This window comes from Mus pahari, chromosome 3 (genome assembly GCF_900095145.1).
Source record: "Mus pahari chromosome 3, PAHARI_EIJ_v1.1, whole genome shotgun sequence".
Lineage (NCBI taxonomy): Eukaryota > Metazoa > Chordata > Mammalia > Rodentia > Muridae > Mus > Mus pahari.
The window spans coordinates 139945517-139959570 of NC_034592.1; the positions used below are offsets into that span (position 1 = coordinate 139945517).

At 50.3% G+C, this 14054-nt stretch overlaps 2 protein-coding genes across 6 annotated transcripts; one reads left to right on the forward strand and one right to left on the reverse strand.

The window, feature by feature from the left end:
* Positions 1-597: 597 nt before the first annotated feature.
* On the reverse strand, positions 598-11196 carry Blcap (BLCAP apoptosis inducing factor). 2 transcript variants are annotated; one of them, XM_021192896.2, is made up of 2 exons: positions 11043-11196; positions 598-3087 (listed from the first exon to the last, which is right to left on the reverse strand). In XM_021192896.2, the coding sequence occupies exon 2, from the start codon at positions 2911-2913 to the stop codon at positions 2650-2652; it is 264 nt and encodes an 87-aa protein (XP_021048555.1). In that variant the 5' UTR covers positions 2914-3087; positions 11043-11196; the 3' UTR covers positions 598-2649. The 2 variants fall into 2 exon arrangements, with proteins under 2 accessions (XP_021048555.1, XP_021048554.1); XM_021192895.1 differs by having other exon boundaries at positions 1124-3087; positions 11071-11196.
* Nnat (neuronatin) lies at positions 4863-7259 on the forward strand. 4 transcript variants are annotated; one of them, XM_021192892.1, is made up of 3 exons: positions 4863-5045; positions 6026-6106; positions 6355-7259. In XM_021192892.1, exons 1-3 carry the CDS (start codon positions 4974-4976, stop codon positions 6445-6447), a joined length of 246 nt encoding a protein of 81 aa, XP_021048551.1. In that variant the 5' UTR covers positions 4863-4973; the 3' UTR covers positions 6448-7259. The 4 variants fall into 4 exon arrangements, with proteins under 4 accessions (XP_021048551.1, XP_021048550.1, XP_021048553.1 ...); XM_021192891.1 differs by having other exon boundaries at positions 6026-6101; positions 6355-6620; XM_021192890.2 differs by lacking the exon at positions 6026-6106 and adding an exon at positions 5232-5319 and having other exon boundaries at positions 4878-5045; positions 6355-6620.
* Positions 11197-14054: the final 2858 nt, after the last annotated feature.

Consider the following 14054-nt stretch of genomic DNA (forward strand, 5'->3'; position numbering starts at 1 on the left):
AGCAAGCCTCGTACAAGGTCTCTGTGTTTGTTGAACAAACTTGCCTTTCCCTATGCCCAGCTCTTCAGCCTGTCAAGCTCCGTAGAAACTCAGAGAGCTATATACACAGCAAAGACCACAGAAGCAAGAGGGCAACTGAAGCGGACAGAAAAGACGCTCTGAGAATGGTCACTGCAGGTTTTCAAAGAAAACCCCTCTAAAATAGATAATTCTCTGGTAATTTCATTTTTTGTTTAGATAAGGTCTCACTCTATAGCCCAGGCTGGAGCTACTCAGAGGAATCCTCCTGCCTCAGCTTCCCGAGTGCTGGGATTATAGGTATGAGTGGATTACATACAGATTATAATTGTCTCTTTGGAAAAGTTATAATCAAGAGGAAACCATGGATCAGCAATGCCAGGAATACAAAAAAGGCAGAAAAATGCAAAAAAGCAGAAGCAAATCCACACAGCTTTCCCACAATAAAGGAAATGTCTGGGGAGGTCACTTGAACTTCCCTGAAGTCACCAAACTCACCTCAAACACTACCTCAGCAGCCCCCACCATAGCTCCTGCTGCTCAGGCAGTGCTTTCCGAGAGTTGAAGGTGTATGCCCAGCACAGGGCACTGACATGTTGTCCCAGGTCACACTCACAGTACCATGGGCACATCTACAGCAAGGGGCTGGCTGGACTCTCTGTGTTACCTAAGATGTGCTGGGTGGATGATGAGCCTTACTTATTTTTCCAACTGAAATGCCACAAGGGGTTTCACTCATTTTTACTTCAAAAGCAGCACCATAAAAATCCTTGATAATCAGAGCCCCAGCTGTCCCAAGTTGTTTATCGAGGGATCAGTTCCCCAAGTCCTATAGAGCAAACAGTCTCAGGCAGGAAGCCACGGGAGCCGAGAAGTGCGAACGTCTCATCTCTGAAAACTTCCAGACTCCCTCCTGTTTACTGCCTGAACTGCCCCCTGCTCTCCTCCCCAATTCCAGCATCTGTTCTTCAGAGAACAGGTCAGATTTCCCAGCTAAGGTACTCTGGCGCCAAGGACTCAGCCCTGTGTGCTTCACCCTGCCCCCCACCAACTCAGAAATCCAACACCATGACCCAAATGGACTGCAGCCACATAAAACCACAAGTAAAGTTTATAAAGCTTTATTAAACATTTCAAACAGCTGTGGAACGAACACACCAGAAATAAAAGCTTTACAACAGCAGTCTGAGTGTTTCACAAGTGTGGCCTTCAAGTCCCACTCCCCAGAAGCCTGCTGCCAGCTCTGTCCTGTGCCTGCCCCCCCCACCCTGCACACAAGAGGGGGGAGGAGGGGGTACATTTCCGACTGGACGAACAGATCCCCAGTGGGCAGGGCCAGGAGAAAGTCTCATTTGCAAACACTTGTTTCTGATGCGCAGAGAAAAGCAAACGAGCACAAAGTCACCAACTCTTCCCTCCTGTGTGTTCTTCATATCTTCAAGGTGCAGTCTACGTGCGCAGGGATGAGGAGGCTCCCGGTGGGAGGGGGATGGCGACCGCTCGCTCCCCTGGGTCTTGTCTGAACCACCTTGGAGTCCACTGTGCTGGTTGCTCTGCAATCCCCATGCTAAATAAAAACTGCAGCAGGACCTACTACAGCTAGCTACTACTACTAAACTTCAAAATCAGAACACATTCAGTAAAGCTTCTTCAAAAGGGATATACACATGTATTGGTATGTAAATACACACAACACACACACTCACACATACGCATGTACATACACACTGACACTAGTGCACACACACATACAGGGCACATCAAAAAATATCCAAACACCTATCAAGGGAATCATGGCTGCTATGAAAAATGTAATACTTTCCCATTCACTCAGCCAGGGACCACTGGGTCTACGAGAATACTGCACATCTCCCTCCTGAAGAGCATGCACTGGAGACAGGAGACAGCCCCTTTAGGTCGGCTGAGAGGGGCAGGAGGAAGAGCGAAGGGAGAGAGGCTGGGCTGGAAGGCAGGAGCCCGGATACCCAGGCCAAAGAGCAATATCTCCCCATCGCTTATTTCTTTAAAAATGAGGCAGAGGAAATACTGGAGGTCTGCAGACAACGAGCAGCTGAGACATGATTCCGTCTCACCTTCTCAACAGGGAACGAAGGATGAAAAAGCGAGGCTCTCGGGCATCAGCAATCTCTTCAAATTTGAGATAAGTGCAAAATCAAGCCCTGTCTTGGACAGGTGCTCCCCCAAAAAGGAAAGAGGTGGGAGAGAACCAAGGGGAAAACAGGGAAAGAGACTTAAGGAGGAAGCAAGGAAGGTCTTGACGAGGAAGGGTTATGGAGGTGACATTGAGACTACACTGTATCCACACAGGTCATATCAAGGGTATAAATTCCCCAAATCAATGAGCAAGGGGGTAGGTCAATCCGTCAGCCGGGACTCAGATGGTGACAGAACGCACAACCATAAGACCACCCACGACTACAGGACTCTACAATAGAAGCACCGATCAGTGCCATTATTCACATTGTAAGGATAAAACATCACAGGCCAAAAGGTTCCATTAGGAATGTGGTACCCGCAGGGCTGCGGGATTTGAAACTCCAATGCTTTATGACCTATGTCAATGCCTCCCCTCCCGTCTTCTGCTTCCTTGGCAAGCTATCTCGGCAGACGTTAGGTGCCCACAACACCGGGGTCATGGGCTGATTCTGGAAGTGGGGAATCGGAGCAGTGGTACAGGAAACAATTTCCCCAGCAGCTATAGCAGATGAGAAAGAGGGCTGCCAGGAAAACCAAGGCACATATTGTGCAAGGTTTCCGTTCCAGGAGGAAGCTGAGCAGGTAGAAGCCCATGAACATGGAGTGGCTGAACCACAGAGCGGGGTTGAGGGGCTTGGGGATGAGGAGGACGGGCAGCAGCCACTGGAGGCAATACATGATCTCTGCCGGGCAGGGCCTTCACCAAGGCTGCCAGGCACCGCTGCAGGAACCGACCTAATGGGAGCCAGCAGGCACAGGTGGCTGCCCTTCGCTCTCTTCGACTCTCTCTCCAGGAGCTGAGCCGCTGTGCTCTCTGGCTGTCAGCCCGGGATCACCAAGGCAGCAGGGATCCTGAAGAGAAAAGTCAACACAACAAACAGACAAAGAACAGACAGACAGACACACACAAAAAACAAAAAAACAACAAACAAAACAAACAAAAAAAAAAAACAGGAACAAATTGTATACTTATTTGGGAAAATGGATCATGGTTAACAACAGCCAATGTGAATGCCCTTTCCTCCCCACCCACCCATGAATGTCTACTCCTATCCAAATTATTACTTAAAGATAGCCTGCTAGGGTGTGTCTTCCCTGGGCTTCTACTGGGGGACCCCAGGAGGGCACGGTCCCCACAGTGGGCTGGCTTTGCCTGGGCCCTGCCCAGCAGAGATCATGTATCGCCTCCTGGGGCTGCAGCCCGTCCTCAAAGGTCCCAGACCTCACAATACCGCCCTGTGGCTGCCACAGGACACCGTGGGCTTGGTGTTGTGCCACCGTGTGGTAAGGAAGGGCTCTGTATCTAGTCTCACGTCTGCAGCTACCGAGTGTGGTGGAGTGCGCCAATTTTACAGCAGTTATCCGTGCACTGCTGACCTGGAGAGGTTAGGCAGTGGAACCTCAGATCCTGGCAAGCTATGGGAAGACACAGTAGAAAGCAGCCTAAACCATGTTTGCCTTTTGCAAATAGTTCGGCACCATTTACCCCAAACCAGCCAACTTCTTTGAAAAATCAATTTTTAAAAAAGAAAGAAAACCAAAACCACACTACCCAAACTCACTGGGACCGTTACTTTTACTGGTTTCGAACAGAAATGGGTCTCTGTAAGTATTTAATCAAAATTAATGTCCTATCCAAATAGGGGCAAATACCATTTGGCCTCTGTGCCAGGGGGCTTGCTGGAGAGGTACTTTCTCCAGCCACTGGGACCGTGGGAATCTTCTACTTGCAGATGGCAATTTGGTCTTTCTACCATTATGGCAATTCACTAAAGATCTGTAAGACAGCCCTATAGACAATTCACTAAAGATCTGTAAGACAGCACTAACAGAGGACACTAGCATTACTTTGAAACTACAAGACAGTAGCCACAACCCTTTGTGGCTGTAGCAAAATCCTATTTTGTGTTCTAGCTGCATAGCGAACTCATACAAAGAACCACCTTGAGGGAAGGGAGCACAAAAAAACGGAGGTCGGTATCTGTCCCGTAGAAAACTAGCCCCGAATTTGGGCCACTTCTCCATAAAGCTCGCTCCTTTGGAACACACAAAGCGCGCCAATCCTTCCTACATCCCTCCCAGAGTAGATACAATTGCTTTAGCTACTAAGAGCAGAGTGCCGGTCCAGCTCGGGTCCGCAGCCACTACCGCCTGCCGGACAGAGCAGGAAGCAACAGTCAGAAAAGATCAAAGATTCTCACAAAACAGTTGGTATGGGTTTAAAATTCACGGACTAGTAGGAATGCTCAAAAAAGGTATACATTTTGCTTTCTGAGAGACTTCCGTAACTTCGATTTTCCATCCATATGGAAGGTATATTTTGGCGCGGCACTGGTTACGCGGCATGAAGAATTTGTAGGCTTGGGTGTGTCGAACCAAGGGGCTTGTACACCCCTACCCTCATTCTACACTGTAGAGCCACGACTTCCCTCCATTTTACACCGAATTTCAAAAGCGGGCAGAGCAGAATCTTCTGGAACGGTGTTAGAGCGGGCTTAGGAGGTGGGGGTCGGTGTGGAAAGAACAGACGGGATTTTTTTTTCTCTCTTGGCGAATGAGGAGAGTCCCCCCATCACCCCTCCTTCTCAACACCCCCCAAGCGCGCATGCGCACTTAGGTGGCAGGAGGGTACTTAAGGCACGGCCACCGGGGCTGCGGCATTGCGCCCAGCAGCGGACTCCGAGACCGGTAGACCTCGGCGAACCCTTGCTCTCGACCACCCACCCACTTTCGGAACCATGGCAGCAGTGGCAGCAGCCTCGGCCGAACTGCTCATCATCGGCTGGTACATCTTCCGTGTGCTGCTGCAGGTGAGTATGTACCCAGGCTTTGGGTGGGAGAGGGCCCCCAAATGCGCCCCGGGACCCCTTAATCCATATCGCGATTGCCGCCCCTACCCAACCCATCCTATCCCAATTGCCGCGATCCCTGTGTACCAAAGTGCCGCGGTGGTACTATTTGTCCCCGCCCGTTCCCGTGCCCACATCCTCGCGCAGACCCTGTCCCCAGTACGCCCGCGCCCAGCCGGGAACAAAGACTCAGGGGTGCGGCGGTCGCCCGCTGCGGACGATCGCGACCAACGCGGTAAGAAATACCCGCTATATTCAGGCTCGATCCCAGGAGGGAGGCGGGGCACTTGTGTGCTGTGAAACTTTACAGTTCGCTCAACAGAAAATTTTCACCTTAAAAAATTGCGCAATGCGGGAAATTTTCCTTAAAATACACTATGTACACACATATAACACTTGGGTGGGTGGGAAAGAAGTTAGAAAATGGCACTCCTCGGGAAAAATAACAAAAAGAATCTCAATAAATAAGAGGGAAAGGGAGGAAATAGAAAAAACGCGCATTGCAGGAAAAATAAGCCAGACAAAGGCACTTACTAGGAGAAAAATGGATTAGGTAAAAGTGAATTGGAAAAGAAACAAAGAAACGAAAAAACAAACAAACAAAAAAAAACAAAACAACGAATTGGAAGCACACGTTGAATAAAACAGCCAGAGGAAAAAATGCCCTTAGCAGGACAAAAATGGAAGGGTAAAGAACATTTTCAAAAAAAAAAAAAAAAAAAAAGAAAGAAAGAAAGAAAGAAAAGAAAAGAAAAGAAAAAAAGAAAAAGGGGCAAATCATTTTATGGAAAAAGAGAGTGCGCGATATCGCGCGCAAAAGTGCTTCTCTTAAAGCCAAACTGGAAGAAAGCGCTTTATGCAAAAAACTACCCCGAGAGCTCCCTTTGCAGGAATCCTGCTAAAGGAATCCTTTGCCAAAGGAATCGCATATTTCCTTCAAGGTGTTCCTGGAATGCTGCATTTACTGGGTAGGATTCGCTTTTCGAAATCCTCCAGGGACACAGCCCATTGCGAGAAGTGAGGTATACTTAAGTTGTGGGTCCAATCAGCTTGCAGCCATGCAGCTCTCAGCACAGTTGGAAAAGCTCCAGCTGCCCTGACTGGTGGACAAGCTGTGCCTCGCCCGCCACTCCAGGCTATGCTGGACAGGCGGGCGGGGCAGGGGGCGGGGCCGGGTGGGCAAAGCAGCAACAGCAAGCAGCAGTAGCAGCAGTAGCACACTGGGTCACCGGTACTTCTCTAAGGGTGGGTCCTGGGTCTCTCACCGCAGGTGTTCAGGTACTCCCTGCAGAAGCTGGCGCACACGGTGTCCCGGACCGGGCGGCAGGTGCTGGGGGAGCGCAGGCAGCGAGCCCCCAACTGAGGCCCCAGCTCCCAGCCCTGGGCGGCCGTGTCATCAGGTGCTCCTGTGCTTCTCGACCAGCATGGGAGCCAGTGCCGCGCAGGAATGGGGGGTCCCCTGTGTTCCCTCGTCAGAGGAGCACTTGCCAAGGTCAGTGAGGGGCCGGTAGGCCCCCAGAAAAGCAGCACCGACAATGATGAAGATATCAGTTCCCTTCCCAGCCCCTTTGGCCCTGTCCCACTACCGGCGGGTGGGAGAGGAGGGGGGAAGAGGGGAGCAACCCTCGAGATATGGGCGTAGGCACCATTCTGATTTGGACCAAGTCGGAACAGTACCATCTCAGCCGCGCAAGATCCTACCATGGAGATCCAACAGCCCATCAACCAGCAGAATGGACATTCTGACATCACCAGCTGAAGCCCTGAATCTCGGTGCAGAAGAGAAAGTGTCAACTGCGTGCAGCATGGGGGGGGGGAGTGGAGGGCGTGGGTGGTAAAGGAAGAGGGTTAAGAAAGCTAGTGGGGCCCTCTTGCTGTCCCTTGCCTATGGCACGCATACTCCTGCCTTGCTCCCTCATTCCCCCTTTCCCCTGCCTTCCAAAGCCCTCCCCAAAATGTGTCACTTGATTCGGATATATTCAACCAGTAATTGAATCCCACCTTTACCAAAACACCTTCTCTGACCCCCGACCCTTCACTGATCTTGCTTATCCCTGGTCTCACGCAGCAGTTGTGGTCAATATTGTGGTAGTCGCTAATTGTACTGGTTTAAGTGTGCATTAGTTGTGTCTCCCCAGCTAGATTGTAAGCTCCTGGAGACAGGGACCACCTCCAACCAAAAATAAAAAATGGACCTCTTCTGTCTTGTAGTGTCCTAGGACTCTGCGGGGCAGTGGGGTGCACCAAAAAGTTCTTTTGTGGCTTCTTTTGCGACAGCATCACATTATCCCTAAAGCTGGGCAATGTACTCATTGTGGAGGAACACACACACCACTTGGAAAAGGGAGGAGGGGGAACAAGAAGACAAGAATAAACCAAGACGCTCATATCTGACTCATTTAAATCTGTCCTGAGATAAAGGACTATTTCTCATCCGCAATGAGAAGAGTGGTATTCATCTGTCCCAGGATAAGGGACATTTCCCCTTCCCCACGATGATGGGTGCATTTATTTGGTGGTGCCGAGATAAGGTACCATGGCAGGTTATCTGTCTGGGAAAGATGGAGAGAAAATAACTGGGACTGGCTCTCTAAATGGAATACTAAGGGCCATAAGGGTTAATTTAAGAATGTAAAGCTATACCACAGATCTCCACCCAGGAGCCCCAGGAAATGAATGCTGGGCAGGAAGAGGGGGTGCTGGCTGGGACAATGAGCATGAGGTAGGGCTTGGCCCCTCCTCCACCAAGCTTAACGCTCCAAGCCCCAGGATCACCCTAAGGCTGGCCATCCTGTCTGGCTTTTCCAACCCTCAGGATGGACACTCCCTCTCTTAATTTTCTTAGTTCATCCTTAAGAGCCTTATCAGATCCATAGTTTGCCCTTTCCCCTCCCATTGCAGCTGGGGGGGGGGGTGGCCCCTTAGTTCCCTTTCTTAGTTAGCCAGAGCTGTTCACAGGTGTCAGCTGACTGCCTCACAGAATGGCCCTGCCACCTGTGAAGCCTGTTTCTGGCTTTACCCATCCCTGTCCCTGCACACCTGCTCCTATGGCAATGGGCTAGAAGGCCACCAGTCTCTCTTGCTAGTTCCTCAAACGTCCTTGTCCTGGTTATCACACCACAAACACTCGGGTGCACAAAGCACCTCAAAGTGCTTGACCCTTGACCTGCTGATCCCCCAAGAAAACCTGATTTTCAAATCCATCCCTGGCACCTCTTCTGGAGACACTTTATAATCTCATCCAGCACCAGGAAATTATGGGGAAAAGTAGCACAGAATTTGGTGTGGCCTTGGCTTTTCCACCCATCAAATCAGCTTAGGCTACCCAGCCAGGTGGCTCTTAGTTCCCTACTAAGGTCCTGAGCCCCATACACATCAGAGAGGCAGGATTCCACAGGGCTTGGATGTGAAACGCTTTCCAAGACATGGTCTTCCTTAGCAGGGTAGATACAGCTGCTGCTAAGGCCTGAAGTCAGGTCAGGTGCTGTGCCCCATAGTTACTCATCTGCAGTCAGTGGCTAGAAACCTCTGTGGTTTGCCATACTAAACTCATTGAACTTTGAGTACATATCAACACAGGTTCCAAAGGAAGGTTGACTCTCCCCTTGGAGATCTGGAGTGGGGGCCCCCATGCCACTCTATTGGTTCATGTTCTACCGTCAGCCCAAATTAGATGCCAGCTGAGTACACAAAAGCCAAACCAGGGAGGAAGCAGTCTGGCTGCTCTGGATATCACATATCTTGTGCCCATCCCCAAGCCAGGAGGCTAATACTGGTAACGCCAGGGCTTTCCAGATGATTCTGGTAAACCCTTTTTCTTCCATCTATCATCCAGCAGTGATGAGTGTAGGTGGAGTCCTCAAGGCGCCCTGGTGACCCTGAGAATATGAATGTCCACTACCCACTCCACACCCTTCTGTCCTGACAGCAAACTAAACCCTCCAGAGGGTGCAGGAATGTGATCATGCCCATTCTTTGTGTCAAACCTGCAAGCCTGATCCAAAACCACCTTGTTTATACAATGCTTCCACAAGCTATGCATTAAAATATTTTATTCTCACATAAAGCAATGGGATGTGTTTTTATTGCAAAGACCTCAGTACACAGAGCTAAATATCCCTCTTTAAAACTAAAGAGGTTGCTACCTCCAAAGAGGAGCAAAGGCAGAGAAGGTGAAGTGGAATAGCTTTATGGGAATCTAGCAACACACGAGATTCCAGGCACTAATGCAGAGAAGGCTGTGTCTTGGCCGGACCAGCTCAAGCTCAGTAGGGTGGAGGTCACTGAGTACCAAAACTTTTAGAGATGTGGGTTCTAGGGGACCTTTACGTCTATCTGTAAAGTAACTGGGTTGTGACTGAAATGTATCTGAGGGACAGGACAGGGATTAAGGTTTTTGGCTTTGACTCTGGGGCTGGCCAAAGACAGCTCAGTTACATACACAGAGGTTTTGAAAGAAGCAGGCTTGCTGCCGGCTCCTTACTAGACATCTACTTTCAAACTTGGATCACTTCAGGAGCCAACACCCCAAAGGGAGACTCTGAGCTGGCAGTTAATTTTCCCCAGGAGATTTAAATGTGTACACACAAACATAAGACTAATTTACCAAAGTTTCTTTTTTCAGGTGACCACTGACTTCTTCCATATGCCAGAGAGACAGACATGTTTGCCACAATCTTCTCTGGAAATAATCCTGTTCCCCCTCCCTCCACAGGGCTCATACCACACCAGGATTCCCAGGGCAGAGCCAGAAGACAGAGAAGGCAATACAGGGCTCTTGGTAGATCACACAGAGTCACAAGCTTCAATGGAATGTGTGTATTTCAAAGAGAACAAAAAAGAGGGCAGCCTAACTCTCATTCCCCTTAGAAATAGCAGGTAAGAAGTTAAACTGCTCTGGCAACAACTTTAAGATGACCATTTTCAGATGAGAATTGATCTGGTTCCTGGAAACTGACCAAGGTTCCAGAAACCCAATCTTTAATCAGGAACTCTTGCCATTAATGAATCTTGACTTAAAAGGAAACAAGCAAGCTCCAGCTAACGCGTGCCATGGGCACATAGCATGGAACTTTTTGGGGGTCCTGGCTTCGGTGTTGTAGTTCAGATGGCTGACAGGATGGTTGGACCATGTCAGGCAGGGCAGAGCTGTCCCCAATACATCAGTTCCCTGAAAGGGACAAAGAGGATCCGAACCTATAAACAGAAATAACCTATAAAGTAGAACGGGCCCCAGTTTCCCAAGTAAAAAGAGACATGAGACCTAGAAGGAACCTAAAGGTGGTTTGGCAGAGGAAGGGAAAAAAAAAAAAAAAAAATCGACTGTCCCCCATCCCCCATTCTTCCTTTCCAGACAGGCACTCCGTTCCTTCTGCTGCCCTTGAGTGCCACTCCCCACAAACTGGAGAGGGAACCGGTGTCCGGACTCGACGAAAAGTTGGTGGAAGTGAGAAGCACTGGTGGAAGTGAGAAGCACTCGGGACCCGTAGCAGATGGTCACCCTATCACTCCGGACACAAAAGAGAGCGTTCGGGGCCCGCTTCTACCTTCTCCCCACACTCCTTCGGATGGGGGGGGGAGAAAAATGAAAAAAAGAGGGGGGAGGAGAGAGAAACTAAAGTGGCGAGGAAAGAGTGTCCAGCCCCCCAAGAAGCTGAGCCCCTCGCCAAGGTCCGGAACAGGGGAGGTGGTGGTCGCGCCCGCCCCTCCCAGCCCCGTCCCGGGAGCGCGCTGACCTTGGAGGCCAGAGTGACAGCTAAGGAACCCCGGAACCCACCCAAGGGACGGGAAGGGACCACCCCCAAGGCCCAGGTTGGGACAAAAAGGGGAGGTCACCTGACGCCAGACAAGGGTGCGCCCGCCCCCGGCCGCGCGGAAAGCCCCGGCGAGAGGCCAAGCGGCGCCTAAGGTGACCCCGGAGGGCTAACATGGCGGCGCGGCGGCGCCGAGCGCTCTCACCCTGCCCAGGCGGGCGACGCCACGATACCTGCGAGCCCCGCCATGGCACTGCCGCCACTGTCGCCGTCGCCGTCGCCGCCGCCGCCGCTGCTTGCCTCCACCTTAGCTCGCCACCAACGCCGCAGGAGCTGGGGAGACGCCCCCTTCGTCTTCTAGTGGAGCGGTCCAAGGACCCCCGTCCAGAATCGAGCTGTCCGCTGAGGACGCCTGACAAATTGGCTCAAAGCGACGCTACTCTAAGGCACTCTCCCCTCAGTTTCCGTCACGAAATGTCCTTTCTGAATTTCTAGTAGACTTGAATAAAATTATGGGACGCTAAGGTCTTCAAACCCGTGGAATATTTGGTCAGGCGTAGCTTGGGCAGCCTCGAACCTCCGGCCCATGGTCCCCTTCATGCATATGCAGCAGATTGTGATCCTTACTCTTGGATAGCTCCGCGGGCGAGCGAGGTTTAGTTACGCTGATGAGCGTGGTTCCCCAGAAGCTTTACCACCTTGGGGTTTGTGTACTTTGGGGAAACTTCTCGTGGCTCAGATCTGGCCCTTCAACCACGGGCTAAGAACGTGCTTCCTCCTTGGTGATGAAATGGCTTGCCCCAGGCTTGTTAATGTCTAGATGAGTCAGTGTGGTCACTTACTAGCTTATTAGCCAAGTTGAGCTCATACTGTGCGCAAGCGCAGTGCTAGAGGATAAGAAGGTACAATTCTACTAACCCCGATTTTCTCAGTCAAGGGGTGAGAGTGAGTGTTGGGGGATAGTGGAGAGACTACCGCCCAGTAATCAGTTGTAGTCGCACCAGTACGTGATTCGTAATTAGGCATCGTGGAAGGCACTAGGAGGCAAATTAAAGAGAGGAGAAATGAGTGGAATTCTGATGTCTGGAGTAGCGAGGGTTGAGGCCTTCTTAGGCATATTGAGTTTGCATTGTGTGTGTCTTGTTCCAGACATGGAGATGACAACCCTAAGGGTGGGAGGTGAACAAGGAATATGACAGGTACCTTGGTCATGAATTTGGATTTTTGTCTTGAGAGGCATGGGAAGCTATGTTCTTCAAGACAATGAAAAGAAATCTGGGTCTCTCCGAGGCCATTGACTTTCAGGGTTAGAAAACATGGGCGCAAGGTTCAGGACAGGAAACCAGTTATGCAATCAGAACATCTTTCCAGACATAAAGTCATGGTGACTCAGACAGGTAGTGACTAAGGGAGCTAGAAGAGATCATATCAAACTGGATGCGGGAAGCACACACTGAGGCACAGGCATTGGCACCTAAGCTATGGTCCTGGGGATGAAGAAGAGGTGAAGAGCCTTTGGCCAGAGTGGAAAAGCCTGAAGACAGGCTGCGGGGGACAATCAGAACTCAGTAGCGGAAATGCCGGGACACACTGTGGATGGAGAGAGTGGACCTGTATAAGGGCTGGTGGGCCTCCCTCAGCACACGGGTCTTGGTGGTATCTAGAAGCCAAGGGGATCCAAGGCAGGAAGGAAAGAGGCCAATGGTGATCTAGGGAGGAGCCAGGAACGGAGCTGCAGAAGTGGGGTGCAGCAAACACTCTCGTCTCCACTGCCACAGGCTTGTCCATGAAGCAGGGGTTCAAACAGGAAAAAACTGTTCCGTGGAGTGGAGCTGACTGGTGACTCCTGTGGGAGACACTGGACACTTTGGATTCGGGAATGAGATGGCTCTGTAGCCTGTTCTTCGTGTTGCCAGTTTCTTTCTTTCTTTCTTTCTTTCTTTCTTTCTTTCTTTCTTTCTTTCTTTCTTTCTTTCTTTCTTTCTTTCTTTCTCTTTCTTTCTTTCTTTCTTCTTTCTTTCTTTCTTTCTTTCTTTCTTTTTCTTTTTCACTAAATATTGCCTTAAAAAGGAAATTAGTGTCGGATAAATGGAATGACTTGGTGTTGCAGAGGTCCTGGGTTTCTTCCAACACTCCCGTTATCCTTCAGTTCATGAGCACAAAAAGGCCATCCCAGTTCCAGGTGTCACACCTGAGGGGGGGCGGGTTGAGACCACAGCGGGTTGGACTGTGGCCCTCATGTTTAATTGCTTATGAGTCCTTTACCTGTACCTGGTTTTCTGTCATCTAACAACAGAAGAAAACAGAGGGCCAGGGAGCTCCTGAGCACTGAGTCCCATTCTTGTGCACGGCTGGATGGCCCTCCAGGAAGCTCTCAACACACCTGTGCTGAACACAGGGTGCTGTTCTTGTCATCACTGCCTGAAAACAGAAGAGCTTTTATTGCTCTTACAGGTTTTTGATAGGTTATTTCTCTGCCACCAGTGAAATGAGCCAATTCAAGCCAGATTAGAATATTTTGAAGGCAGGTTTATTGGGAAGCTGCTGGTCCTAAGGAATGAAGCCCAAGAAGTCCCTATGGGGAGTGGGAGACAGAAGGGAAGGAGAAGGAGAAAGGGAGGGAGGAAAAGAGAGAGAGCTCCAGTGAGCAAAATGTCTGGGTTTATATAGGGAGGAGCTTCTGAGGGAAGGGCAGCCCAGCCCCTGGCCCGGAAAGTTCAGAGTTGGGGGCCAGGAGGGGACTGAGGAATGCTGGGAGAACCTGGAGGCCAGGTCTGTTTTGATATGTAAATTGTGCACCTCAATCTCTTGTCCTGGGGTGGTCCCAGACCAGTTTTAGCTCAGTTTTCTAGAGCTGGGGTGTGGAGGATGTGTGCGGGGAGCCTGTAGATGCTGCACCATAGTATGAGGGACTTAAGCATCCTCATCTTTGGGCCTTAGAACCAATCCCCTCTGACACACATTTTATGCATAAATGTAACAAACCACTAGAACACTACTGATTAATCTGACATATACAGGATGTGGTTAAAAGGAGCTGGACCCACACCAGTGTGAACAGCATGATCCCACTGTCTAGCTCAGGAGTTGATGAAACTGAGCAGAGGTGATAGCAATCAAATTAGTGGTTTCAAGGGGTCCGGAGAGGAAGGGACCAAGCAAAGACTTGGTTCAGGTCGATGGTCTCAAGGGAAACATTCGATGGTCCTACAAAAAA